The 26563-nt window shown below is 38.5% G+C and overlaps 1 protein-coding gene across 1 annotated transcript in view; it reads left to right on the forward strand.

The window, feature by feature from the left end:
* The window catches only part of CHM (CHM Rab escort protein), a 141528-nt gene that overhangs the window by 18098 nt on the left and 96867 nt on the right, over positions 1–26563 (forward strand). Inside the window, exons 2-3 of the mRNA XM_054566644.1 lie at positions 2218–2284; positions 26191–26263. Of these exons, the coding sequence (XP_054422619.1) occupies positions 2218–2284; positions 26191–26263 (140 nt within the window). The remainder of the gene's footprint in view (positions 1–2217; positions 2285–26190; positions 26264–26563) is intronic.

Below are 26563 nucleotides of genomic sequence, written 5' to 3' on the forward strand. Positions count from 1 at the left end.
TCTGAAGAATAACAAAGGTAGGTAGTGTTTCTAGAGCAAGTAGCCTCTGCTAACAGCTGGACAACTCTGTGAGGCGGATCGTGGCATTCTCGTGGACGAAGAACCAGGGGCTCAGAGAGGTCCTGTGATTTGTCCGAGCGCACACAGCTCCTTAGGCAGCCTGAGACCCCGCGCATTGCATTGCATTGCCGTCCGCCCTCACCTCTAGTGTCCTTCGTAGTCTCCTGTGCAGCTCGGGGAGAGCGACTTTACCGTGGTAGTTAGAACTGGAGGTAGCAAATTCCTGAGTGCCTTGGTCTTTGGCCAATTATTGACCCTTTCTCATCCCATTTCTCACATGGATAGGACGGCCTGCCTCCCAGGATTATAATAAGGAATAAATGCGATGACGTGTGTGGATATACATTGTGAACCCTTAAAAGGCCTGTGCTAATTAACGTTTGGTAATGTGTTATTGATGCCGCCATTACTGCACATGTTAACGTGCTGATTCTGCTTCCTGAATATTTCTTTGCCGGTGCCCTTTTTCATTAAGCGGCACAGCAGTACCGTGGTGACTGCATTTCATTAATCAGAAAAGGTATTTCTTTAGGTGCAAAAAGTTCAGAGAGTCAAACTAAAAAGATGTTAGAGCAATACAGTTTTAACCGTTTGAAGAACTATGCTGAACTATTTAAAACTTTCCTTTCTGTCTCCTCTTTCCTTGAACGCCGCAAATTCCCACTCTGTTTTTTCCTTTGAATTATATTCAAAGTTGAAACTTTATGATGGGTTCTTTCTAATAGTTGAGGTTTAATGGCCGTATACAGTACACGTGACCAGACCATGTCTTCAAAACCAAGCCTTACATACCCACAAAGCGTTCCCCACTGGAAAACTCTAGTCTTTTGTGAATGCAGCTGGAGTTTGTGTTTAATGTGGTTTTTAACTAGAGATTGACTATGTCAATTGCTTCCATATGCATATTGCTTTTTACATAACGAAGATAACTGTTCCATTTCTTTGAAACCCTTGGTGCATAGTGTGTAGTTTAATTCCTTGCCAAAAGAGTGGTGCTATTTCTTTTCTAGTAGGTGAAAGTCCAAGAGGATCAGGGTGTTTTCTTTGCCGTGAAAAAGTAGTAGCACCGTAGAATTGCAGTAAGCTTTCAAAACATGGTTTCTTCGTCTGACTGACAGGAAACACTTGATCTCCATTGAAATGGTAGATCTGAGGATGAGAAGTTATGGAAAAGTCTTGAACTTACAACAGAAGGCATTCAATAGTCGATGTAACGGAACGCCTGATTTTTTAAACTTCTAAAATCATGATCTTTGGTCGTTGATTTTTTTTGTTGTTGGTACTGAGACTAGTAAAATATATTTCCTTTTATGCTAACCAATTTTATGGTGTGGCTTAATTTGATCCCAGAACAGTAACGTTCTTTTCAAACCGTTATATTACCCAGAAAGTAAGAGTATGTCTTGTAAATGGCCTCTTTTCAAACTAGCTAACCTATTGCTTAAATGAATGCATGTATGCCATTCCCCATTAGAGGCACTGTGCCTTTGGAGCTAGATTTGGGTTTAAATTTCAACTCTAGGACTCTTTTCTTTTCTTTCTTGATAGAGGGGAAGGAAGGGAGAAAGAGAGGGAGAGAAACATCCATGTGTGGTTACCTCTCACACGCCCCCTACTGGGGACCTGGCCCGCAACCCAGGCATGTGCCCTGACTGGGAACCGAACCAGCGACCCTTTGGTTCACAGGCTGGCGCTCAATCCACTGAGCCACACCAGCCAGGGCCTTTTTCACTTTCTTAGAGCACTGGGTGACAAGTTAACATTTTACCCCAGTTTCTTCTTGATCTTTAAAATGTGTATGCAAATGCCTCTCTCAGTGCCGTTGAGATAATCAGATGAGCGAGTGTGTGACCATAGTTCCTAACAACAAAGTGCTGTATGAACAATATTTTAACAGTTCCTCATTGATAGTAATTTGCTGCTAAAAGGAATTTAAGTACTTGGTTTTTAAAAATCTCTCTTCAACGTAATAAAATTTTCAGCATTAGTAGTTTAAGAAACATCCAATGGTATAATATACACATTATAGTTTAGAATATGAAGATGAGCTTGTTTTGTTAAACTCTTCTTTACATCGATGGCATGAATTGAGCATTTTGCGTTTTATATATATATATTTTTCTACATTCTAAATGATATAGGTGTGTATTTTTATAGGTTTGCCTGAGTCCATCATTGCGGCTGCATGTTCAAGAAGTGGCCAGAGGGTTCTGCATGTTGATTCGTAAGTGCATCTCTATACAAAATGAAGAAATTAAATATACACGTGTGTGCACATATATGCATATATGAACTTTGGAAGTTAGACAATAATTAGAATTTTAGTAAAAATAGGCGAAATGTGTAATGTACGAGTTTCACTATTCTACCCTGTGAAATAGTGATGTTTCCTTTAAGAATAAACCAAATGTACCATAATTTTATTTTTCACAAGTGATTTTGTTTTTTAAATGATGAAATCTCACACCTGCCCTTACACGTGTGAGGGGCGTATGCAGTGTGTACTTTAGGCTTTGTTAAAAAGTGCAGCCCATGCATTTAGAGTGTGTGGTTTTCTTCACGTTCATCAAAATTTAAACTATTAGAAAAAAAATCTTAACGAGAAAAATATCTGGAGCTTTTTTCCCTTTAATGTGATTATATGAAAAATTCAAGTTTAAGCAAGAGTGTAGTTTATATCTCTTAATTCCTGCTTCCTCCCAGAAACAAATCTCTTAACTTTCCACCTATTTAGTGCTTTTGAGCAGTCTATCTTGACACTTTAATTGTTCATTAAACAGGAGTAAAAAGGAAATGAGAAGAAAAGGACTTTATATTTTCTGTTACATAGTAACTGCAATGTTTTTTGTAATGCCAGGACACCAAGAAGAACTAGATTTGCTGCTGTTATAGTGCTTTCTCTTATATTACCCCAGTGTAAATATGCAGGAATTCAAAAAAGGGTATTAGTTCATTTACATGTAAGCCTTTCTAAATTTATTTTGAAAGCCTATTAACTCTTAGGTTATTGGATGAAATTTCTAAATTAAATTAGGTTCCATTTTCAGCCAAGTCCTGCCCTTGGAATTCTCTTTCGCTATTACATGCGTAACTGCTTGCGTTAATGTCTCAATTTAGTCTTTTTTGACATGTCGTAGATTCACATGGTGAAGAATCTGCCCAGGTACTTGGGCCTTTGTGCTTTGAAAGGTACTTTGAAAGGTACTTTGAAAGCCCAGGTACTGGGCCTGTGTGCTTTAAAAGGCTTAATAAAAATCTAAATTCAATTTTTTTCTTAATGTTAATTAACTAAACCTAAAATTGCAAATAAAATGTTCAGTTTCCCTAAATTGTTCTTCATTGTGCTCGTACTCTATGCTGCACACCATATTCGATCCTTTATACATTATGTAATGTAATTCTCATCACAGCGAAGTGAGGTAGGTGGTGTTATTCCAATTTAACAAATGGCAAATGTGAAGCATAAAGAAGTTAAGTAACGTTTGGACTCTAAAAAGCTAGTACTTGTTTAACTTTAAATTCAAGTTTATTTTATTTTATTTTTATAACAAAACATGAGGGCTTCCCAGAACGAAGAATATTTTAGAAATAACATAGGGTTTACTGATACTCCAGAATCAATTTTTATTAGGAATATAACAAGCTCAATCTTATTTTGTGAAACTGTGAATAAATGAGAAAGGCTTGATAATGTGGTTGCCTTAAGAACTTAGAGCTTAATAATAAAAATAGTATTTCAAAATGAGAAAACTTTTTTCTTCCATTTTAGATCCTCAGGCTTGGTGGTGTTTGAGAGTTTGGGTACATCTAGGTATTGATTTATAGGATGTTTTTCTGTTGTGGGCCAGCTTTAAATATTTTCTCATTTTTATTCATTTTAGCATTTAAGGCTCTTCATAGTCAGATTCAATCTTCCCCAACCCTCTTTGCTTTCTGATTTCCAGGTACAAGGTACCATATATCTCTGTTCCATACACACATCTTCCCCTGTTTTTATAAAAATAATACTTAAATCGTGGTAAAAAACAACACATAACATCAAAATCCTAACCATTTTTAAGGGTATAGTTCAGTACTGTTTACTATATTCATATTGTGCAACAGATTTCTAGAACTGTTTTGATCTCGCCAAACTGAAACTACACCTATTAACAATAAATGCCCGTTCTTCTTCCCCTTAGAACTCCGGCCACCCGCATTCTGCTTTCTCTCTGCCTCCTTGAATTGGACTACTTTAGATACCTCACATAATTGGCATAGTACAAAACTTATTTTTTTGTGACTTGCCTTATTTCAGAATTCAGCATAATGTCCTCCAGGTTCATTCATGTTTTAAAGTCACGTGTCAGAGTCTCCTTCCATTTTAGGACTGATTAATATTACATTGTATGTGTATACCATACCCAATCATAAACATTTGGGTTACTTCCACCTCTTGACTACAGCCAATAATTCTGTTGTGAACATGGATGTGCAAATACATCTTTGAGGTCCTGCGTTCAGTTCTTTTGGATATATACCCAGAATTGGAAATGCTAGATCAGATGGTGATTCTATGTTATGTATTTTTGAAGACCTGCCATACTGTTTTCCACAGAGCAGCTGTACCATTTTACATTCCCACCATCTTCCCAGAATTCCTCGGTTCAATTCTTGGGTTCAGCACTTACTAAGTGTGTAACCTTTGAGAATTTATTTAATCATTTTATACCCCGTTTCTTGATATAAATGGCATAAAAATAGAAGTTAATTTATAAGATTCTTTATAGGATTAAATAAAATAATAGACGTAATAATGTTACAACAGTGCCGGAAACAGAAATCCTCAGTAAACGTTACCATCTGTTATTCTAACAATGCTGCTGCTGCTGCTAGATGTAACCAGTGAAGCCAGAGAAAGGAGTGACTAATCATGCCTAGGAGATTAGTGCAAAGTGTCAGAGAGATGACATTTGAACTGAGTCTTGAAAGATGAGTAAGACTTTAATGAGGAATTAGAGCATTCTGGGAAGAGGCAACAGATTGAAAGGGCGTGACACGCTCGGTGAACGGTGAGAGTCTTCGTATGAATGAAAGGTTAGCTAAGTGAGTTGGATTAATGAGCGTTGAGGCTAGAACTAGACTAGAAACTGGAGCTAGATTGTTTGGGTCTGTATGCGGAGGTAGGGACTGTATTTATTGATTCCACACTTAATAATTATCTTTACTTTTAAACTTCACACCTTTCCCTCAAACCCATATGCAGTCCGTCTGCATGTGTTGTCAGCTCTACTTTTCAAACAACCCAAATCTAAGGCGTGTCCTGTCTCCACTCTTTCTTCCGGTTCATTCCGCTACTATTTCCTATTGAACGTCTCCAAAAACTTCCTAATTTGCTTATTTTCACTACTCCCCCAGCATATGACCTCTCCCTCCTTGCTGACTGCGTCATGTGTCCTCTCTCCCTTGTTCACTAGTCTCTGCTATTGCTGTAATTCTGCATTTTTAAAAATTCTTAATATTATTTGTATTACCCCTACCTTTTTTTCTATTTGTTTTCTCTTTGATCTCTCTCTTGCCAGAGATTTGACTATATTATTAGTCTTTTCAGAGAACCAGCTTTGCTTTGTCTTTTTTCCTTCTGTGGCATCTTTGTTTTCTGTGGCATCTTTGTTTTCTGTCTACTTAATATCTACACTTAGAAATCACTCTTGTTGTTTTTCTAACTTCTTGAATTAAATTCATAACTTTTTACATTTAAGCCTTTTTGTTTAATTATTTACGATTGTAATTCCCTCTTAGGATCACATTAGCTGTCTTCCATGAATTTTAAGTATCTTCTAATAACCATTGTGATTTCATCTTTGATTCATTAGTTATTTAGAGGTATGTTTTTAAATTTCCATATACATTTTTATTTCACCATCTTACTGAGTTTATAATGTGGAACCCTAGTGGCAAAACATGTAAATAAGAAAGTAAAAAAGTTCTAGTGTGCCTCTTTTCTTGCTTGCACCCTACCCTCTCTTTCTGCCGAGAGAGAGAGAGAGAGAGAGAGAGAGAGAGAGAGAGAGAGAGAACGCACATGTGCGTGAACACAATCAGTTTCCTTCTTGTACGCACCCTGACTGGGAATCAAACCCACAACCTTTCGGTTACGAGACAATGCTCCAACCAACTGAGCCACACCAGCCAGGCCACTAATACTACCTTTTATGTGCCCTACAATATACTGTCCAGAGAAAGAAGTTGCAGAAAAATGTGTAAGTTTTTTATTATGTATAGATTAGATTCAGCGTAGAAAAAGTTATAAGATACTGAGCAGTTCCAACACCAAAAATCCCTCATCTTGCCTTTCTATTTCATACCCACCTTCCTCCTCTGTCTTCTCTATTTGTAACCCCAGCAACCAGTAATTTGTTTTTTGTTTTTTTTTTTAGTTTTACAATTTTGTTATTTTGAGAATAGAACGGTACAGTGAGCAACTTTTTGGCATTGGTGTTTTTCACCCACCACAATTCCCTTGGTGGTTCCTTTTTCTTGCTGAGTAGTGGTCTATAATATGTATCGTTCTTTAACCATTCCCCTGTGGAAGGGCATTTGGGCTGATTCCAGTTTTTGGCTGTTACGAATAAAATTGTTGCATGAACATTCATGTGTAGGTTTTTCTGTGTGTGAACTTAAGTTTTTATTTTGCTGGGATAAACGCTTAGGAGCGCAGCTGCTGGATCATAGGGTAATGGCATGCTCAGTTTTGTAAGAAATCGCAAACTATTTTCCTGACAGCCTCCACCATTTTACATTCTCTCCAGCAGTGCACAGGTGATCTGTTCTTTTCCTCTGCGCCAGCAGTTGTTATTGTCCCTGTGGGGGGGGGGGGGCTGTTCCTGATTGGTATGCGCTGCTATCTCATTGTGATTTAAATCCATACTTCCCTAATGTCTAAAGATGAACGTTTTTCATGTGCTTGTTTGCTGTCTGTAGATTTACTTTGCTAAAATGTCTTCATGTCTTTAGTCGGTTTCCTAAACGGATTGTTTTTGCTTTCCCATTGAGTTTTGAGAGTTTATTATACATTCTAATTAAACATGGTTAAGCTTTTTCATTTTTGGTAATTGGTTTACTGTTTTTAGATCTGTTGGCCCTTTTAGACTATTGAAGGTCATGGATCACATCTTAGTCATCTTTATTTCCCCAGTATCTAAGCGGTTTGGCATCTAGCAGTCCCTAAATAAATATTTGATAAATATATAAATGCTAGGAATATTTATATGTGCCAAGCCACTGTTCTGGTGATGGGAATTTAGAATTGCCTCACACGTGCTCGGTGCAGCATTGGTCCTTGCTGATCTACAGATGGTTAATTCACGGTAGTTTATTTTTTTAAAGATTTTATTTATTTTTAGAGGGAAGGGAGGGAGAAAGAGAGAGAAACATCAATATGTGGTCTCCTCTTGCACGTCCCCTACTGGGGACCTGGCCCACAACCCAGGCACGTGCCTTGACTGGGAATCAAACCAGCAACCCTTTGGTTCACAGGCTGGCACTCAATCCACTGAGCCACAGCAGCCAGGGCAATTCATAGTAGTTTAGAAGGGAGTCATCTGTTGATGAGAACATTGAGATTTGCCCAGGGTCAAACAAGCAGATGCCTGGCACCAAAAGTCACATCTTTTTACTCCTATTCCAAATATTCTTTGAAATATACCTCACTTTGTTGTTGATGATTTGAATTACTCCAACTAATTCTAATTTGTAATCGGTACCAAGTCATTATTTTGTATCTTTTTCTTATTTCTCAATGAAGTTCGATTGTTGGTGAGGGCAGAGGCCTGCGCCTCCAGCTCTGGTGGTTTCTGGCACTCGGTGGGTGGAGGTGGAATGTGACGTCAGAGGGTTAGCAGCGGAGCTTCTGCCTGGTGTGTACAGTTGATAAACATACCGTATTAAGTGCCCTAAAACACTAAAAAATTGAACAAATTTTAGACTTACATTGAAGTTGCGAAATTAGTATGGAGTTCCTTTATACAAATTATTCCGTTTCCCCTACTGCTAATCTCTGATGTAGTCGTAGAACAATTATCAGAACTCAGAAATTAATATTGGTGGAATAATGACCACTGAACTATCAACCTAATTTGAATATCATTATTTTTTTTTCAAACATGTTCTTTCTTTTGCTCCCAGATCTGGTCTAGGATCCTACATTGCATTTAGTTGTTAATACTCTCAAATTCTCTCCCCTGAGGCATGCTGATGTTTATGAAATGGTGATTTTTTATTTTCCCCTTCCCACCTTCATTTATTTATTGCTTTTTTTAAAAATAAAAAAGCTGTTTCTTCTCTCCCTCTTATTTTTATACAATTATTTATATAAGTATGGGTTCTTAGATATTTATTTTATTCTGTGGGTTGTAACCTAATACTACCATTGCTTATTTTGTTATTCAAATTGTTCTGGCTTTGGTGATTGTGAGTTGCTTTCATTATGTTCCTGTGTCCTTGTAAAATGTCCCATCCTTGTTTGAACACTTCCTTCCTTTCTGACACTATAGGATGTTCTGGGCTTATGGTGTATTTTCTGTGCTCTAGCCCTGGAATCAACCGCTTAACCCAGGAGCGCTCTCCCCATGTATCTGAGAGTGATATTTAGATACCAAGTTCTGAGTACTCTGTGTGCTCATTCCTACAGCAGTGTTTTTGTTTTTAGGCTCTCTCGATGTACAGAGCTAGTAAATATGTATATTCAGTCATTGAGACATACTCATGTATACTTCTGTATGTGTACATATATCCATATCCATATCTAACATATATCCATGAATCCATATTGATACCTCCAATTAAATTGAAAACATTTAAAAATATTTTAACATGGCTATATAATGGAGTAAGATGCAAACTTTACCACATTTTGAAAAGTTGACACATGAAATTTTAAGTACCTTTTCTGGTTATTTGGACTACTATAAGCTATCCCCTGTCATAAGCTATCTCTTAAGCCATGAAAACTGCTTTGAAGGAAGTACGGGACAGGCACACGTTAGCATATACATTATCTGGTTTGAGATGCTTGGTACATAGGTGCTTAGCAAATACTTTTTGGATAAATGACTTAATGTAAGAATATACAAGGTCTTTCCAGAAGGTATCTAGCCTTGTAATGTGAAAAATAGAGACATTTATTAAAGATGATACAAGAAACATTGTACAGAGGACAACTATGCCTCCGTCCCCTTCAAAGTAGACACCCTGAGACCTCACACAGTTCTCCCAGTCGCCATGAGCTGCCCTGTCGTATTTCCCTGAATCTCATCAACAGTCTGGAATTTCTTCCCTTATCAAAGGTGACTTCAGTTTTGGGAAAAACCAGAAGTTGCAGGGCTCCAACTCTGAGCTGTAGGGGGGCTGAGTCCCCTGGGTGATTCGATGTTTTGCCAAAACATTCTGCATGAGACGTGATGCATGAGCAGGCGCGTTGTTGTGATGAAGCTGCCAATCACCAGTTGCCCAGAGCTGCGGCCTTCTGAATCAGTCCAATAGTTTCCATGGGGGAATGTTGTGCAAAATTGGATGCACATTTCATTGCTCTACTCGCTCAGTCATTTTGAATGCAATGGCCACGCACTATGCATGCGCACTCAATGGTGTCTACCACCCTCAGAGTACAGTGAAGTCGTCATTGTTCACACATGCGCATTCCAGTCCACTCGCCTTGGCTGCCAGGGTTACATTAATGCCAGGCAAACTGTTCTCGTTATATTAGAAATGGTTGGACTTTTTCCAGACAGACCTCGTGTAAATGTGAAGGGGCCAGGAACTTATGTCATTCCATGAATTTGTAACCAGCCATCTTGCCAGGTTGACCATATGGGACCTTGGGGACAAAGTGAATTAGCCCTTTGCAGCTCACCCCAGCAGGAACGATTAGAGCATATCTCCTAGCATCAGCTTGGCATATGGAGAACCTGTCTTTGTCACCCAGCAGCGCACGTTAAGGCTAGAGACTTCATAAATGTCACTTGGTGACATTGTGGAGTTCAGGAGAGCTTACTTTTCATTTCTTAAAAGAATAGGATAGAGTTTCCATAGAACATACACGGTTTGTTTCTCAGTTTTCAGATTTTCCATGTTTTAAAAAGAGTTTTCCAGTCATCTGCTCAGTATTACTTTCCTTCAGTGTTTGAAAACAATCTCCACTATGTAATATGGTACGGTGGGGATTAGACTCTAGCCAAGGGATTGGCAAGCTGGTCCACAGGCCTGGTTTTGTGAAGAAAGTATTTGGACACAGCCATGCTCATGCATGTATGTATTGTCTCTGTCTGCTTTTTTATATAGTGGCAGAGGTGACTGGTGGCGACAGAGGCCATATGGCCTGCAAAACCTAAAATATTTATTGTCAGGCCCTTTCCAGAAAAAGTTTGCCGACCCCTGCTCTAGAGAATACTTTTAGCCTGTGTAAATATGTCCTTCTTTAACTGTTCTGGACCATAGCTGTCTTGTGTATTTATTAAGGGAAGATGGCAAAGATAGGATCAGAGAAGAAGTAATGATTTAAATTGTAAAATTTATTAAAATCCTGCCTGTTTTTGAAATTAATAACAGTAATATATCTTATACTATGTCATGAAGACAAAAGGAAGAAAGCGCACATTTATAAGCGTGAACATGAGTTATGACATTTTCCTGTGCCATGCTACATTAGTTGCAGTGAAAGAATAAGGGGCTGTAATAAACACACCCAAAATACTGAGGCTTGAACGGTTACTGAAAATAGCTGGTGATTAAAACACATATGAAGAGCCTACCGCTAACGGGGCCATTTCCGCTCCATGGGAACCCTTGTTCCTTTTCTCTCTGGCCGGGTATGTATTGTTGGCACGGTCTCAACCGAGGCTCAGGTTTGCACAGATTCATCCTTTGGGAAGGAGACTGGGTGTGCATAGGCCTTTATCCTATTAAGGCCTGGGCCTGGGAAGGATATATCAGTGTTCCCTGGACAAAAACTTAGTCATCTTTTCACAGATAGTTACAGAGTTTTATGGAGGTATGGCGCCCGTTCCTACCTCAATGGCCAGTTGAGGGAGTGGGGGAGATTTTGTTGGACAGACAGTAGTTTCTGCTGTAGATATATAACAGTTTTCTTCTGGAAAACCTCCTTGTTTCCCCCCCCCCCTCCCGTAAACATTTTCACATGTCAAAAGTACGATTTTTCATTTATTGTAATGGGCTGTCTTTTTTTCATACGAAGACACCTCAGTTTACTTAACCAGTTATCTACTGCTGCGTTTACAGTTGTTTCCAATTTCCTATTACAAGCACAATGAAGACACCCATATGCAGATGGATTTTATCTAAAATTGTCTCATATTTTGGTAAAAAAGTACTGTCCCAAGTTTTAATCCCATTTGTATATTTGTAAAATTGTCTTAAGATCTTTTCTAAACAGTCACAAAGTCAGTGTATAACTTCTCTGCCTCAATGAAACAAAAAGCAATGGTGAGGAATTAGGTAAAAGTCACTCTTTTGCAGGATGACGTACGTAGTTAGCTAGTAGCATAGTGACCCGAACTTAAAATCTTATCCTGACCAACTGTTGAGTGGTGTTATTACTTTGATTAAAGTCTTTCTTACATGAAAACATTAAATATTAAATGAGACAAAGCTACAAGACAAGTTTTTTATCTGTATGGATTGCATTCATGACTTTGTGAAAAACTTAGTACTCTACTTCTACCACTGTTTACATTTACATACCATTTAAGTGTTGGTGGTAGGTGGTTCTGAAGTGGCCCACTATAAAATACTAAGTACAATCTCTCTGTTGATTTTGAAACACTGTCTAAACATCCACGCCATCAACAGCAGCTAATCTTATTCAAAATAGTCACTCCATTACTGTGTTGTCATAAATTTCTGTAGACAGATTTTAAACTAAAGTTAACTTTTGCCAAATTGTAATTGAAGGAACTCTATTTTTGTGTGCCAGCTATCTGTCACAATAAATGTAAAATCTGTGGTTCTTTTCAGAGGACTACATTTACTGTGGATATTAATGAGCTGTTGACATGTGAAATTTCAAGAATAGATGTTGTGATTTGGAAAAGCAATTTGCAATTCAAAATGTAGAGATTGGCATTTATTTTAAACTCGAGTTGCCAAAGGCACAAGCACAAGACCAGAAGTTTAAGTTGAACAGAGTCTGCTTCTACCAGTAATTGTTTGTCTACGCAGCCTCAATTGATCTTTTCTCTTAATCGTATCAATTATTGTTTGGTTTTATTGTTTTTCCTATCCATCTTCACTTTCTTCTATAACTGCTTCACACACAGAGAGCAAATAAACTAAACAAACTGGAAACAATGCTGTTACCTCACAGAATTTATTTAAATTCATTTTTAAGAGCCTTTTCTTAAAAAAAAAGATTACTCAGTGTTTGGGGTCTTTAATAAATATTTAGTAGATTTACGATGTGGGTACAAATGAATGTCATAAAAATAGCTGTTGATGTTTTAATCTTATACAGTAACCATATCATTATTTCTGAAGTTGAAAACATCGCTATACTTTATAATTTGACCATAGAAGCCTGTTAGTATAAATTATATTATCCTGTGGGGTTATGAACTGATGTCATAAGTTTACATGTCTGTCAGTTTCTGGGTAGAGTTCTCTTTTCGGTCTGACAAATTTTTTTTCTAGTTTGGAATTATGTCTAGGAATTGTTTAGGAATTATGATAAAGAGAAGTAAACAATTACTTTGTCCCTGGACTTGTGTTTTTGTTTTTGTTTGTTTGTAATAATCTTTTTCCCACCAATCATATATACATGCTTGTCATAAAAAACCCAACCAGTGCACTTGTAGCACATGGAGTTCATAGACATATGTACATGAAAAATATACGTGCCGTTCCTCGCACATGCCCCTCCTAAGAGACCACTGTTAGTGTGGTGTAGTCTATCCAGAGAACTTAAGGATAGTTTTATGAGAGAGAATGAATGGAGGAGTGAAAGGATAAAATGAATTGAACTGATGAGGCGAAACTATGCCGTTCTAGCGTCTCATCATCTCCTCCATGTATTTGCTCATTCTTTTCACATTTAAGATTATTATTTGTAATACTGCGTTATGTTGCAGTTGTCGTACTAATGGTCCACAAACTAGGAAGCAGATTTGACTTGGGGCAGTGGGCACACAATGCAACATACAGGTGATGCATTACAGAATCGCACCCTTGACACCTATATAATTTTATTAACTAATATCACCTCCACACATTTAATTAAAAACATTATTATTATTATTATTTTACAAATAACTACTTGATCCAAATGAAATGAGATCATATAGGATTGTATTCGGAAATTTTATCCTATTAGATTTCCTGAGGGTTGCATCCCTTGCGATGTCCTTGGACCCTAGAAGGGTCCTTATAATATTAAACAGGCTTCATTTTGATATAAATTATGCTCGTGAGGGAAAAAAGGCGAGCGCTGTAAGAGAGGAAGGGAGGGATATAATTTAGATGTGGTAGGAGGGCTGCGTGAATGGGAATGGTCACAGTAACCTGTTACTGACTCCTTACCCACGCATATGAGACTGAAGATCTTTGAGAACTAGCACCATTTTCCTTTTATAGAAAGACTTGATGTATTATTAGAGCCCAGTGTTTTGCAGCTTTAATAAAGCTCTATCTCATTGAGTCACCTCAGAAATTGCATCTGTAGTAGTGTGTCAGATCGATTTTCTGATATTTTTTTTTGCCCTGGAAATTAACTCTACAGACATCGAGTTGAATGAAAAATTTAGGTTTGATCCCGTTTCTATAATGAAAGGACAAAAATGCCCTGTGTAGATGTTCTATGATGATTAGCTCCTGAAAAAGAAAGCGGTATTGATTGAACAGCTACTCCTACTGTGAAGTTATTTTTAGTAGCTTTTAGTTTGTGGCAATTGACGTCTGTTTATGTTTTCGTTAATGCAAAAATCAAATAATATCGCTCTTTATCTTCTACTGGGAATATTCGCAGATATGCAGCTAGGGTAGGGCAAAGATAAGTGTTTGAAAGGCTTTAGACTTGCTATCAAAAAGGGATAGGGAAATGTAACCTCACTTAGAAGAAAACTTTAATTTTTATCTTCTTTTATTTAGGTAAAGAAACAGGGCGTTCCTGTAAGGGTGAGAAAAACATACGTAAATTTTTAAAGAATCAAGTGTTTCGCTACTTTGCTCGTTTCCCTGTCCCGCCATGGTAATTAAAAGCAGATTTCCTGATGTTCATGGCACTAATTTATGAGTGGAAGTGATTTTCATTTGCTTAACCTATTCTAGTCTTCAAGATGCTGTATGCTATTAGCTACAATGTAATAGACTAATAATGCTACCTTTTACTGAGTATTTGCTCGATCCTGTATTGGGTACTTTACAAATACCATTTACTTCTTGTTACTGTTTTCTAAAAGAAGTATAATTCCCAACGTTTTGTAGGTAAGCAAACCAACTCAGAGAATTGGAAGAACTTACCCAATGTCACATATTATTTAAGGGGAATAACCAGAGTTTTAAAGTCAGGTCCATTTTACTACAAAGGCCGGCCTCTTTCAATAAGATGAGATGTAGGGTTAGGGAACGAAGAAATACTGGGTTTGATGGTCAAAGAGGCCTCTTTCAAGTTGTGACTCTGTCGCTGATTAGGCTTAGGCTTGTGACCTACGTTGTTTTGTTCAACTGTCAGTCGGGTGTAGGGAGCCACCTACCTGGACGTGGCTGTGAAGGCCCAGCGGTAAACTTGTAAAACGCTGAGGAGCCGCCAGCAAGATCTGACACAGTGTGGCCGGTTCACTAACAGACTTTTACTTTGAAATCAGTGGCACTGTGCTCAGCCTTTATTTTGGAGGGCGGTGTGGGAAAAAATCCTGGGAAGCGATTTGCACATGTTTATGGTTTTGAAACAGAAATGTCATTTTATCTTTAGGTCACTGAAATCTGCATGACAGGAGCTTCATTTACAAATGACAATTCTTGCATAAGGAGGACTTTTTTTTTTTTCCCCTCCTCACAGAGCTCAAACAGAGGCTAGATTGATTGAGACAGCTCTTTGCAGAAATCATGATATATCAGCTTCTGTCTTGATATTAGCCACTTTGACTTGTTTTACTCAGTTCGTTTGAATCAGGATAGCTTTCCCACAACATAGAAAACTCCATGCAAAGGTAATTGAATGTACATAGGCATTTTTTCACCACGTCTCCCTCCTTCTACCCTCCTCCCCGCGAGCAACTTCTTTATCATTCAGATGAAGAGAAATTCTTTTCCTCTCGTATTTTACATTTTTCTTTCCCCTTGTCTTTTTTTTTTTTTTTTTAACTTTGAAACGGCAACTGTCCCTATGCCTCTTGGGGGTTTAAAGCATATCAATCAGTTTCACCGCTGGAAGCTGAGTGATCTATTGCCGTACAGCTTAGAGCTTTTCCCTCTCATTCTGATTTCCTTTTTTTTTTTTCTCTCTCTTAATGTAAATGGAGCTTGATTTGCCTTTCCATGGCAAGGGGAGGGCTAAATTTTCGGAGCTGTGACCACTTTGAAGTGGAAGATAGGGGAAAAAGGGAGAGGCTTTGGGCAATCCTGTGGCCTGTTAGTTCCCTCCTCTCAGTAATTCCCCGATTCCCGTCTCCGTCTGCTTTCCCCGGGTGATCGGTGAACCTTCTGGACGTTCGTAGTTGCCAGGGAAAGGGAACCGGAGGCATCTTGGGCATGTTCTGCTCTGTCCATACCTTGTGAAGAGGAGGAGGATGATAATAACCTACTATGTGCTGGTCACCGCTTTGAGTACTTTTATTCTTATTCTACAGATGAAATAACCGAGGCTTTAAAGGCTTTAAGTTGGCTGAGGTCATGCAACTAGGAAGACACACAGCTTGGGAATTTCCACCCGTGCCCACCTGATCCCAAAGCCTTGATTCACAGCAGTGCATTAATTACACTTATCCCCTGCATGAAGGATTCCAAAAGGACCACACTACTGTCCTTGTCCTTAAGTCGTTCCTAGTCTAGTCACAGGAAACTTTCTCGCAGTCTAATCACAAGACAGTGTGACGGCTCTTACGGAAGTATGTGCAGAGAGGTGGAAGCAGGAATCGGTCCTTCGGATTCTGTGTTGGAGAGCTGACGGCCTCACAGAGAAGACGGTACTGCATCTGAATAGTTCTGATCACTTTGACTAGTTCCATCGTTCATTTGTGATGAAACAGCACCTTGCGGACTAGCATTAATGAAAGCAGAGAGACGTCCGGGCGCCTCTGTCTGTGTGTGGTTCTGGCGGATGCACTAGCTGCATTGCAGAGAGGGGTGATGTCCAGAGAGAAGGCTGGAGGGGTAGGTTGGAAGTAATGTTTGAAGGGTCTTGTAGTGATGCGTGAAGATGTTTAATGGCTAATGCCTCTAGAGTAGGATCCAAACTCCTTAGTGTCGCTACAAGATCCTAATGTGGAGGTTAGGTTGAAAAAGGAAGGAACTACAAGCAGGGAAACCTTTGAGGAGGCTCAGGAATAAACAGGGTAGGAGATAGGGCCTAAAGTGCGAGGACAGAGAGAGAATGAGTTTGAGAAATCTAAAATGGACACGTGAGGAAGGAATGATGATTGAGTGCAAGCATTTTTGGCCTAGGCAGCCATAAGAATGGTGTTGACATTTATTAAAATAGGGAAATCATGCCCTGGCTGGTGTGGCTCAGTGGATTGAGCGCCAGCCTGAGAGCCAAAGGGTCGCTGGTTCAATTCCCAGTCAGGGCACAGGTCTGGGTTGCAGGCCAGGTCCCCAGTGGGGGGTGCGCAAGAGGCAACCACATGTGATGCTTCCTTCCCTCTCTTTCTCCCTTCCCCTCTAAAAATAAATAAATGAAATCTTCTTAAAAAAAAAGAGAGAGAAAAGAAATAGGGAAGCCAAGAAGAAAACCAAGTTGGGGCTGGACATACAATAAATTTGTCTCTTGGGCACGGAGAGTTTGAAGTTAATCTGGGATCTTTCTTGAAAGTAGATGTCAGATAAGGCGATGACGCATGATACATATTTTCAGCCCAGAAATAGCTGTGAGTCTGGAGCTCAGCAGAGGGGCCGAGATTGGAGATACCAGCTTGTGAATCATCACGGGACAAGCGATAACCGAGTCAGGAGGAATGGATGAGATCATAGACGAAAACAAGAAATTGAGGGCAACCTTTGTGTGTTACCTGGCTTGCTTGTCTAAAAATGGATTCGAACGTGTGGACTAGTGTCAAATGACTAAGAATTCTTAAACACAAGGTGGTCTTTCTGCAGCCCCGACGACTGGGAACACAGCCTGGTGTTTCATTCTGGCAGGTTGATCGGATTGCCAAAGCACCTTCCTGTGGCCTCATCGGACTCTTTTCAAACCAAGGAAGGGCCCGCTCTTCCTCTCTAACACGAGAATTGCATCTGCATACTCGACCAAGGAAGCCCACCTCCCTTGATTGCAGAAGGAAGGGACGGTGAAAGGCCATTGGCTTCCTTGTGTGTCAGGTATGTGGAGCTTTTAGGAAATGAGAATTTGTGAAGAGAGAAAGTCCACTGTATCCCCTAGCCTGTCCTGTTTGCCAACCAGGAAGACAGAAACACGTCATGATTCTTTGTAGTACTGTGACCAAGTTTAAATAGAAAAGTGCCTCTTTTAATGTGCATACTGTATCGTGTTCAATAGCAGCTGGCAAATCGATATTAGCGGACATGCCACGCTGTTATTTTTCTACTGTAATCATACCCAGAAAGATATTTGGGCACATTAAATATGAGATATACAATAACATTGGTGGTATTTTAGGTCCTAGAAAAGAACAGTCCCTCCAGCTCTGTTATTAGAATAGATACAGTCATGAAGTTATCACCCCATTTTTGTTATCTAGACGAATTGCCGAAGCAAAATGAAAATTACGCTTCATGACATTGTCTTTAAGTCAGATTCCAGGGTTTGTATTGTATGCTTATATTTATCATTTAAAATATGCTGATCTTACAGATTATGGGAGACAGCGTTAGGTCATGTAGTGGGAAAAGCCTTGGCTTTGGGGCCTAATAATCCTTGGACTTAAATGCAAGCTTTGCCATTGCCTAGCTGAGTTAAATGAGATACTCAATTTCACAGATGGTTTTAGGGTTGTTTTTTTCCCCCTAATTTTAAAATGGGGATAATTATAGCACTAATTTCTCAGGATTCTTGTGAAGATTAAATGAGGTAATGAATGGAAAAGGACATGGTCAATGTACACATATCCTGTTTTTCTCCTTCCCTTAGTATGAATCAAGCCAGCATTTCTCAAACATATATCCTGTTGAACTCAAATCCCTCCACATGCTTTTAAAAAATGTTTACTGTTCAACACAATTTGTTCCCTCTTGGAAAGAACAGACATGAACATATTTAACGATGCTGAGAAGCTCTACCATAAACCATTTATTTTTTTGGTGGTGGTTTAACTTTTTAAACCTAGCATTTTCCAAATTTATTTTGCCATTGTAGCTTTTTTTCCCCTTAGAATACCTTTTCACGGCCCAAGCTATCGATGGGGTACATTTTGAAAAAGGTGGTTAGTAATCAGGTCCAGGTGCGAGTCGGTATCTAATTGTTTAGCCTCATTGAACCAAAGCTACCATTACAGTGTCATGCGGACCACGTGATGCAAGCCAACTCCAAAGGCTGGGGTTGCTTACGTTGCACTAGTTTCCGTTGCAGTTCTACCGTTCTTCCATTGTCATGGAAGAACCCGTGTGAAAAGAGTAAAAAGAAATGTGCAAATTAAAAGTGCTGTCAGTGGAAGGTGGTAGACGACTCTAGTAGGAAAATTGGAGGAGCGGCGAATATAAAATAGGGGGGTGGAGAGGTTGCCCTGTGTTGCTTCCCGTTTCCACTGAGCACACTTGGACCCCATCAGATACCTTCCTGAAAGCGTTTTCGACTCCTGGGATTCTTAATAATTAAAAATGATTCCCAGATGAATGTGCCTAATGTCAGTAGCTCTGTCTTTTGTCAGTGTTCTCGCACTTGCTTAGAGAAGCCGTTTCCCAGTGCAGGATGTACTTTAGCATCGTGTAGCCGTGGCTCTTGCCCAGTACCGAATACTGAATTGTAATTAAGGTGCACAATGGAAAAGAGGCTAGTTAGGATTTAAGGGACAGGTTTAATTAATAGGTTTAATTGTTCAGCCCTCTCATCCGGTTCAGCTTGATGTCCACCTGCAATGTGTTTCTTTTCTGTTATTAGACATTAAGCAAAGTGATGTGGCTTTAACGTTAAACACTATGTAAAGGGTGAGAAATCTCTTGTTACTGTTTTAGTGCTGTTTTTTTTTTTCTGTTGTTCCATTGGTTAGTGTTAATGGAGTCAGTTATATAAATAATTTCCTTTCTGTGTCTGGAAAAACTTAGGCGGTATTCTGAGTAAGCTTTGTAAAACTTTAGAAAGATTAAAACCATGTTTTCGATAGTTTGAAGGTGAACATTTCACAGAATGGAGAGTTCCACCTCAGTATTCTGGGCTTTTCTATCTTTGAAAATAAAAATGTCCATTTGTGATTTTTACTATTTTAGCTGAAAATTTCAGATCACTTTCCCATCTGTTTAGTAAACCTAAAAGGCTTTAGGTACATTTTTTTTGTTGTGAATGCTCATTTTCTGCTTCTGTTTAAATACTGTGAATGCTCATTTTCTAGTTCCACAAAGAGATTCTAGTTTTACAGAAGTCTTTTTTCATCATATGAAATAGTATTCCTGGCAATAGAGATAAACATCATCCTTCATCATAAACCGATTTTTCCTTTACTTGATGTACAGAGGCAGTTTTGACACAAAATTGGCAGAAAATGTTCCATTCCCCTTTTCTTTTTTTTTTTTTCCTGTCATGAATTTCTCACTTTATCCTTAAAATAAATTGTATCTATGGGATTTTAGAAACAAAGTCAGTAACCTAGCATTGTTTTTCCCTACAGAAAGTTTTAAAGATAGTGGCAAAAATAGTATTTAATAAGTTGAATCCAAATGTCAGCATTTTGAAGCTATATCTTTAAAGATAAAATTGAAGACAATATGTAGCGATCTTTAAATTTTACTATTTCAATTGCAATAATATTATAGAGAGCCTATTAGAATGTTACAGTGATTTTTTTTCTTCTTTTGTCATATTGATTCTGATACCTAAACTCTTTGGCTTTCTCTTGGAGGGCTATTATAAGCCATATTCAGAACCGTGTAAATACCACAATGAATTTAGTCAAAATCTGTGTTGGTTTTATAGTGAGTTTATTAATAATTGTGTTGCCATCCTTTGTCAGAAAGAGCTCAGTAATGAAAACCACGTTTCACCTTTTCCATGCATAATTGGATGAGATCACCAGATGCTGGCATTAAGATCACATCAACAGGAAGAGTTGAAAATGGGAGCTCCATGGAAAACTACTCGAACCAATTAGCTCTGTCAAAGACCATATGACCACGTACAGGGGAGAGAAATAGATTTTGACCATGAACTGACCTCAGGGCATTTCATAATGGAAAAAAACAGCAAGATGGTCCCTCTTCCAGTTTTTTGAGGCTTTTGGTAATAGCAGAAAATACCTGGGAAATTGGTACATCATGGTCAGTGTTTGAAAACTCACGTTAGATGAGTTTTGTTTTTCTAACATTTTTAGGATGATAATTTTCGGACACAGGACAGTTAAAGAAATCGCACTGTGAACACCTGTGTATGCACCGCGTAGGTTCTACATTAACCTTTTGCTCTATTTGCTTTGTTACATGACTGTCCGTGTATTCATTTTTCTAGCAATCCGTTGTTCCATCTTACTGTTTTATGCATTTCAAAGTAAGTTGAACACATCCAGAATCTTCAGTCTAGAATACTTCAGCATGCATATAATCAATCGGAATTAAGAATTTATTTATGGTTCTTTTTTCACAATAATATTACATGCAGTGAAACGCACAGATATTAACTGTACTAATGTAATACATTGTGCCAAATGAATACACTTGTTTAAGAACTTTGTTAAGATAGAGAACATTGCAGTTAAACCAGGAAGTTCCCTAGTGCCTCTTCAAAGTCTAGTCCAACCCTTAGTCCCACCTTCAAAGGCAGCTACTCTTGGGATATTTCTCATTGTATGTTAATGAATTTAGCTTGATTTAGAAATTTAAGTGAATGGAAGTTTGGAGAGTGTACTCTTTTGAGGTAAACCTTCTTTCACTTAGCACAGCATTTATGAGGTTCATCTATGTTGTTGCGTGAATCAGTAGTTTATTCTCTGTCATCGGTGAATAGTGTCTGTCCAATGGTTGTACCAGAACTTATTTATCCATTCTCTTATAGATGGATACTTGAATTGGTACCACTTTGTAACTATTAATGAACAAAAATGCTATGTTTTCCTTGTGTGTAAACACCTAGGAATGGAATTACTGGGTCATAGGGTAGGTATATGTTTAGTTTTGTAAGAAACTTCCTGACATTTTTCCAAAGTGTACTGTTTTACACTCCTACCAAAATATATGAGCATTCTGGCCATTCAAGCCAACACCTGGTATTGTCAGTGTTTTTAAATTGAACTGTTCTGGTGGCTGTGTAGTGTTATCTTATATCGCTCATTTTTAGTGCTTATTTTATTATGTATTTAACCTAATGACTAATGATGTTGAGCACTTTCATATGGTCATGAATCACATTAGTCTTCCTTTGTGAAATCTGTTTAAATCCTTTGCCCATTTTAAGATTTGAATATTTGTCTTTTTATTAAGTTGGAAGCGTTTTTAAAAATATATTCTGGAAAGCAGTCCTTTGTCATATATGTTTTACAAATATTTTCTCCTAGTTTGTGGCTAGCCCGTTGATTTTTTTAAATGATGTATTTTGTGGAGAAGTTTTCCATTTTGATTGACTCTGTTCTACCAGTAGTTCTTATTACCTTTTTGTGTCCTGTCTGAGAAAGCTTTGTCTACTCACAGTGTCAGATATCAGATGTCTGTTTATTACTTATGAATTGGTATATCCACTTAAAAAAAATTTACTTGTTAGATCCAGAAGCTTTCACCCAATAGTCAGAGCTTCTCACGAATGACCTTACGGTGGCTGACGGGAATCTAAATATCTCAACAGAATGTGTAAGGACAGTGGTTCCAGGCTTTTTAATTTTTTTCCACACCCGTGATATTTTCTGGTTTTGTGGAGCCTTCTACGTAGAGGACAGGAAGGGATGGCAGAAGTGCATTATTCTCAGGCGAGGGAGAAGAGGGTATAAATGGTTCTGGGAAGACCACCTAACATCCCTCTCTTTCCCTTCCTCCCTCTTCTCCGTACTGCTGGCTGCTGCCCAACTGCTCCTTCCATTCTTCTCTCTGACCAAGGGATCACAGCCTCCAGGCCTCCGGATTCCCCAGTCCATCCTGGAATCCTTAGCATAGCCGACGCTCTATCTCTATTTTAAAGCCCCCTAGGGACTTGGTTCTTTTTCAACTTTGTTTTTTCTAAAAAAAAGATTTTATTTATTTATTTTTGGAGAGAGGGGAAGGGAGGGAGAAAGAGGGAAAGAAGCGTCGGTATGTGAGAAAAGGGTGGATCATGGATCGGTTGCCTCTCACACGCCGCCTTCCCCATTCCTGGCCCGCAGTCCAGGCACAGAACCTGACCGGGAGTTGAACTGGCAACGTTTCGCTTTGAGGGATGACACCTCACCCAGCGAAGGTGGCCAGGGCTACAGCCCACTAGGGATTTGGACAGTGTATGAAATTGCTTTATCCCTGAGAGAACTATCAGATTATAAGTCAAGTAGCGATCTATATTAGCGTGCCTACGTTCACAGGTGTTCAATTGAACCTTGTATTTTCTATTGGAGAAAAGCAATGATTGCTGGTAAAATACTTGAGCCTCGCAGCAGACTCTTCGATTTGCTCGGAGAATCATTTTCCACCCTTTCACTTTGAGTCTAATTTTGTCTTTATAGCTTAGATGTGTCTCCTGAAGGCAGCAGACGGGTGGGTTTTGTTTTTTGACCCAATCTGCTACTCTCGGCTGCTTTATTGGTGAATTCAGTCTATTTGCATTTAGAGTCCCTGTCGATGTAAGAGCGTTTCCTACAGCCATTTTATCTTTTGTTTTCTTGTAGCTCCTCCATTGGATCTTTCTGTGTGTTTCTGTCTGTTCTGTTTGGTTGTATTTTATACTTTTCCTCTTTTTATTGTATTTTTTTCATTACCATTTAGCCCCTTTATTGTTTCCTCTTTTTTTTTAAGTTCTGTGTCTCAGTTTTTTATGCGGTTACCTTCAGGTTTATAAAAAAACAAAGTTCCATACATACAAGTAGTCCTTTTTCTTCTGAGTGCATCTGATCTCCAGCCTCCTTTGCAAACTGTGACCTTTACTCCCTCCCGTTTTAGGTTTTTGTGGTCACAAATTGTCCCTGTGTAGTCTCTAAGTTTTTCGGTGATCTGAGTTTTGTATCCTTTTGTCTTTTGTTTCAGGTAGATTAACCCCCTTGAGTATTTTCTGTATGGAGGTCTTGTGCTGATAAATTCCCTCAGGTTCCATATGTCTGGAAGTATCTTCTTTTTCCCCTGCATATCTAAAGCATAACTTTGCTGGATATGCTATTCTTGGCTCTTAATTTCTCTCTTTCAGTAGTTTGAATATTTGGTTCCACTCTTCTGGCTTGCGGAGTTTCTGCTGAGAAGTCTGAGGAGAACCTAATGGGCTTTCCTTGACAGGTTACTGTCTTCTTTTCCTTGGCTGCTTTGACAGTTCCTTCTTTGTCAAGAATTTTTGGCATTTTTAGTACTGTGCGCCTTGGAGAAGGCCTTTCTGGATTGAGGTAACGAGGTGTTCTGTTTGCTTCTTGGATTCGAAGATCTAGCTCTTTCTATAGGTTTGGGAAGTTCTCGTGAACTATTTGTTTGAATTGGCCCTCCATTTCCTTCTCCCTCTCTTCTTCTGGAATGCCTGTTATTCTTTTATTGCTCTTTCTGCTGGAGTCAGATACTTCTCAAAGAGCTCTTTCACTTTTTTTACGTTCAAGTCTTTCTTAGCTTTACTCTGCATCTTTTCTAGATTTCTATCTTTGATAGCACTAATTCTTTCCTCCAACTGGTCAGCTCAATTTCCTATGCTAGCTAGTTCATTCTTTATCTCTATTACTGAGTTCTTCATGTCCAAAATTTCTATTTGGTTCTTTTTTAAGGTTTCAATCTCTTTGTTGTTCTTTTTGTCTGTTGATTTTATTTCTGTCTTCATTGAACTGCCTATCTGTGCCTTCACGTATCTCATTGAGTTTTTTTAGAACTAAAATCTTGAATTCTCTGTCATTTAAATCACATATTTTCATGTCTTTAAGTTTATTTTCTGGAGACTTTATTTCTGAGCTGCCTTGTTAATTTTGTTATTGATTTGCTGGATTCCTTCTCTGTCAGGCATCTGTGTATGAGTGGCACTTCTCTATTAGATTGATAAGAATTTTCTGTGTTGTTTTAAAGTAGGTGGTGCTGAATCGCAAAGTATTTAGCTCTCTTACCCTGCTCTAGCTTTTCAGATCTCAGCTGGGTGGTGGAAAATAGCCTGTGTTCCCTGGGAAGGTGGGTGTCTCCTCTGTATTCTGGTCGCCTCCATCTCAGGGGTCCAATCCTGCAGGGGAATGTGGTGGGCAGTGAGGTTCCAAATCCATCAAATTCTAGTGCTGTCTCATGCAGCAAAAGAGACTGCCAGAAAACAAAGGGCAGACAACTGAGTGTTAAAAGATATTTGCAAATAGCAGGTCCAACAACCGTTTAATATTCAAAATTTGTAAAGAACTTGCAAAAACTCAACACTAAACAGACAATCCAATTGAAAAATGGGCAGAGGACCTGCACAGACACTCCTCCCAAGAAGGCATACAAATGGCCAACAGATACTTGATAAGATGCTCAACTTCATGAAATGCTAGGGCAATGCAAATCAAAACTACAATGACATGCCACTTCACACTTATTAGAATGGCTACTATCAACAAGACAGGTAATAGCAAGTGTTGGAGAGGGTATGGAGAAAAAGGGACCCTCATTCACTGCTGGTGAGAATGTTAACTGGTGCAGCCACTATGGAAAAAACAGTATGGAGGTTGCTCAAAAAATTAAGAATAGTTACCATATGACCCAGCATTTATTTGGTAAAGGGTAAATGGATTAAAATATATGGTGACAGAAGATGATTTGACTTTGGGAGGTAGGCATACAATGCAATATGAAGATCATGTATCATGTATCATAGAAATGTACATTTGAAGCCTATATAATCTTGAAAAAAAACACTAGGATATTAGACATAGAGAAAACAATAACATAAAAGCTGACTGTTCTTCAGGTCCTTGTCAACAGTTGATTGAGGAGAGGAGTATATCGGAATTTTGAGAGGATATCCAGTAGCATTATGGCCGAGTAATTTTGAATACCATATTAAAGGTTTTAGTTTTATTTTTAAAAGAGCTTTTATGGATTTTTGTTTCATTAAATAGAAAGGAGGGAAAATGAAAACAATGCTAAACCAAGAATCCGCCCACCCCAGAATCAGAGTGGGATTGAGTAGCCTGTTATGAAAGAGTGTGTGTGTGTGTGTGTGTTTGTACACGCACTGTGTATACATCCCCACACACATTTTTTTGCGTGTGGGAGATGGTTCAGTGGTGATGGTGGCAGTAGACATTTCATTGTTTATGGAAAAATGAGCAGTTTCTCTAGTGGCTTTCTTGAAGATCCACCAGGTTTTTTCCCCCCAGCTATTTTTGTTAACCCAGCAGTCAGATGTGTTCATGTTTATCTGCTCAATACCCGTATCGAGATGCTAACAGCCACATGATCAGTGAAGAAATCTCTAAGGGGCCAAAGACATTTTTAACTCCTTAGACAATGAAAAATCCCCTTTGGGAATCTGAAAGCTCCACTTCTCTTTATTTCAGCCTCCTATTTCCTCTAATCTCAACATCCCGATTCTGTGTGTTTTTGAGCTGTGAGGTAGCAATCCTGAAAATGGAATGAGTTGAAGGGTCAAGGGTGGTTAGTTCATAAAGATTGGTGGCTAGATTTTTATACCCTTTTCTTTACTCTTATTTTTTATTGTTACAGAAGAAGCTACTATGGAGGAAACTGGGCCAGTTTTAGCTTTTCAGGTCTGTTGTCCTGGATAAAGGAATACCAGGTAAAGTTCTTACCTAATTTTTTAATCTACTCAGTTTTATATATATATCATGTGATTGAAGAAAATCCTAGGCTTCGTCTGGAATATAGGATTAATACTTAATTCTTATTTTCTTAAAAATTAGGCAGTCACCATTTCAGGTGAGATTTTTCCAATGCCTTCAAAATAAAGTAGCACTTTTTCAATATAAAGCACATATACTTGATATCATTTTGTAATTATTCTCCATGCCCAAATATAAGGCAGGTTTTTTTCCCCAAAATAGTTTTTCATAAAAACCACTTCAGTTCTTATAAAATG

Source organism: Pteronotus mesoamericanus, unplaced genomic scaffold (genome assembly GCF_021234165.1).
Source record: "Pteronotus mesoamericanus isolate MK-2021 breed Mesoamerican mustached bat unplaced genomic scaffold, CSHL_Meso_final contig_177, whole genome shotgun sequence".
NCBI classification, from domain to species: domain Eukaryota; kingdom Metazoa; phylum Chordata; class Mammalia; order Chiroptera; family Mormoopidae; genus Pteronotus; species Pteronotus mesoamericanus.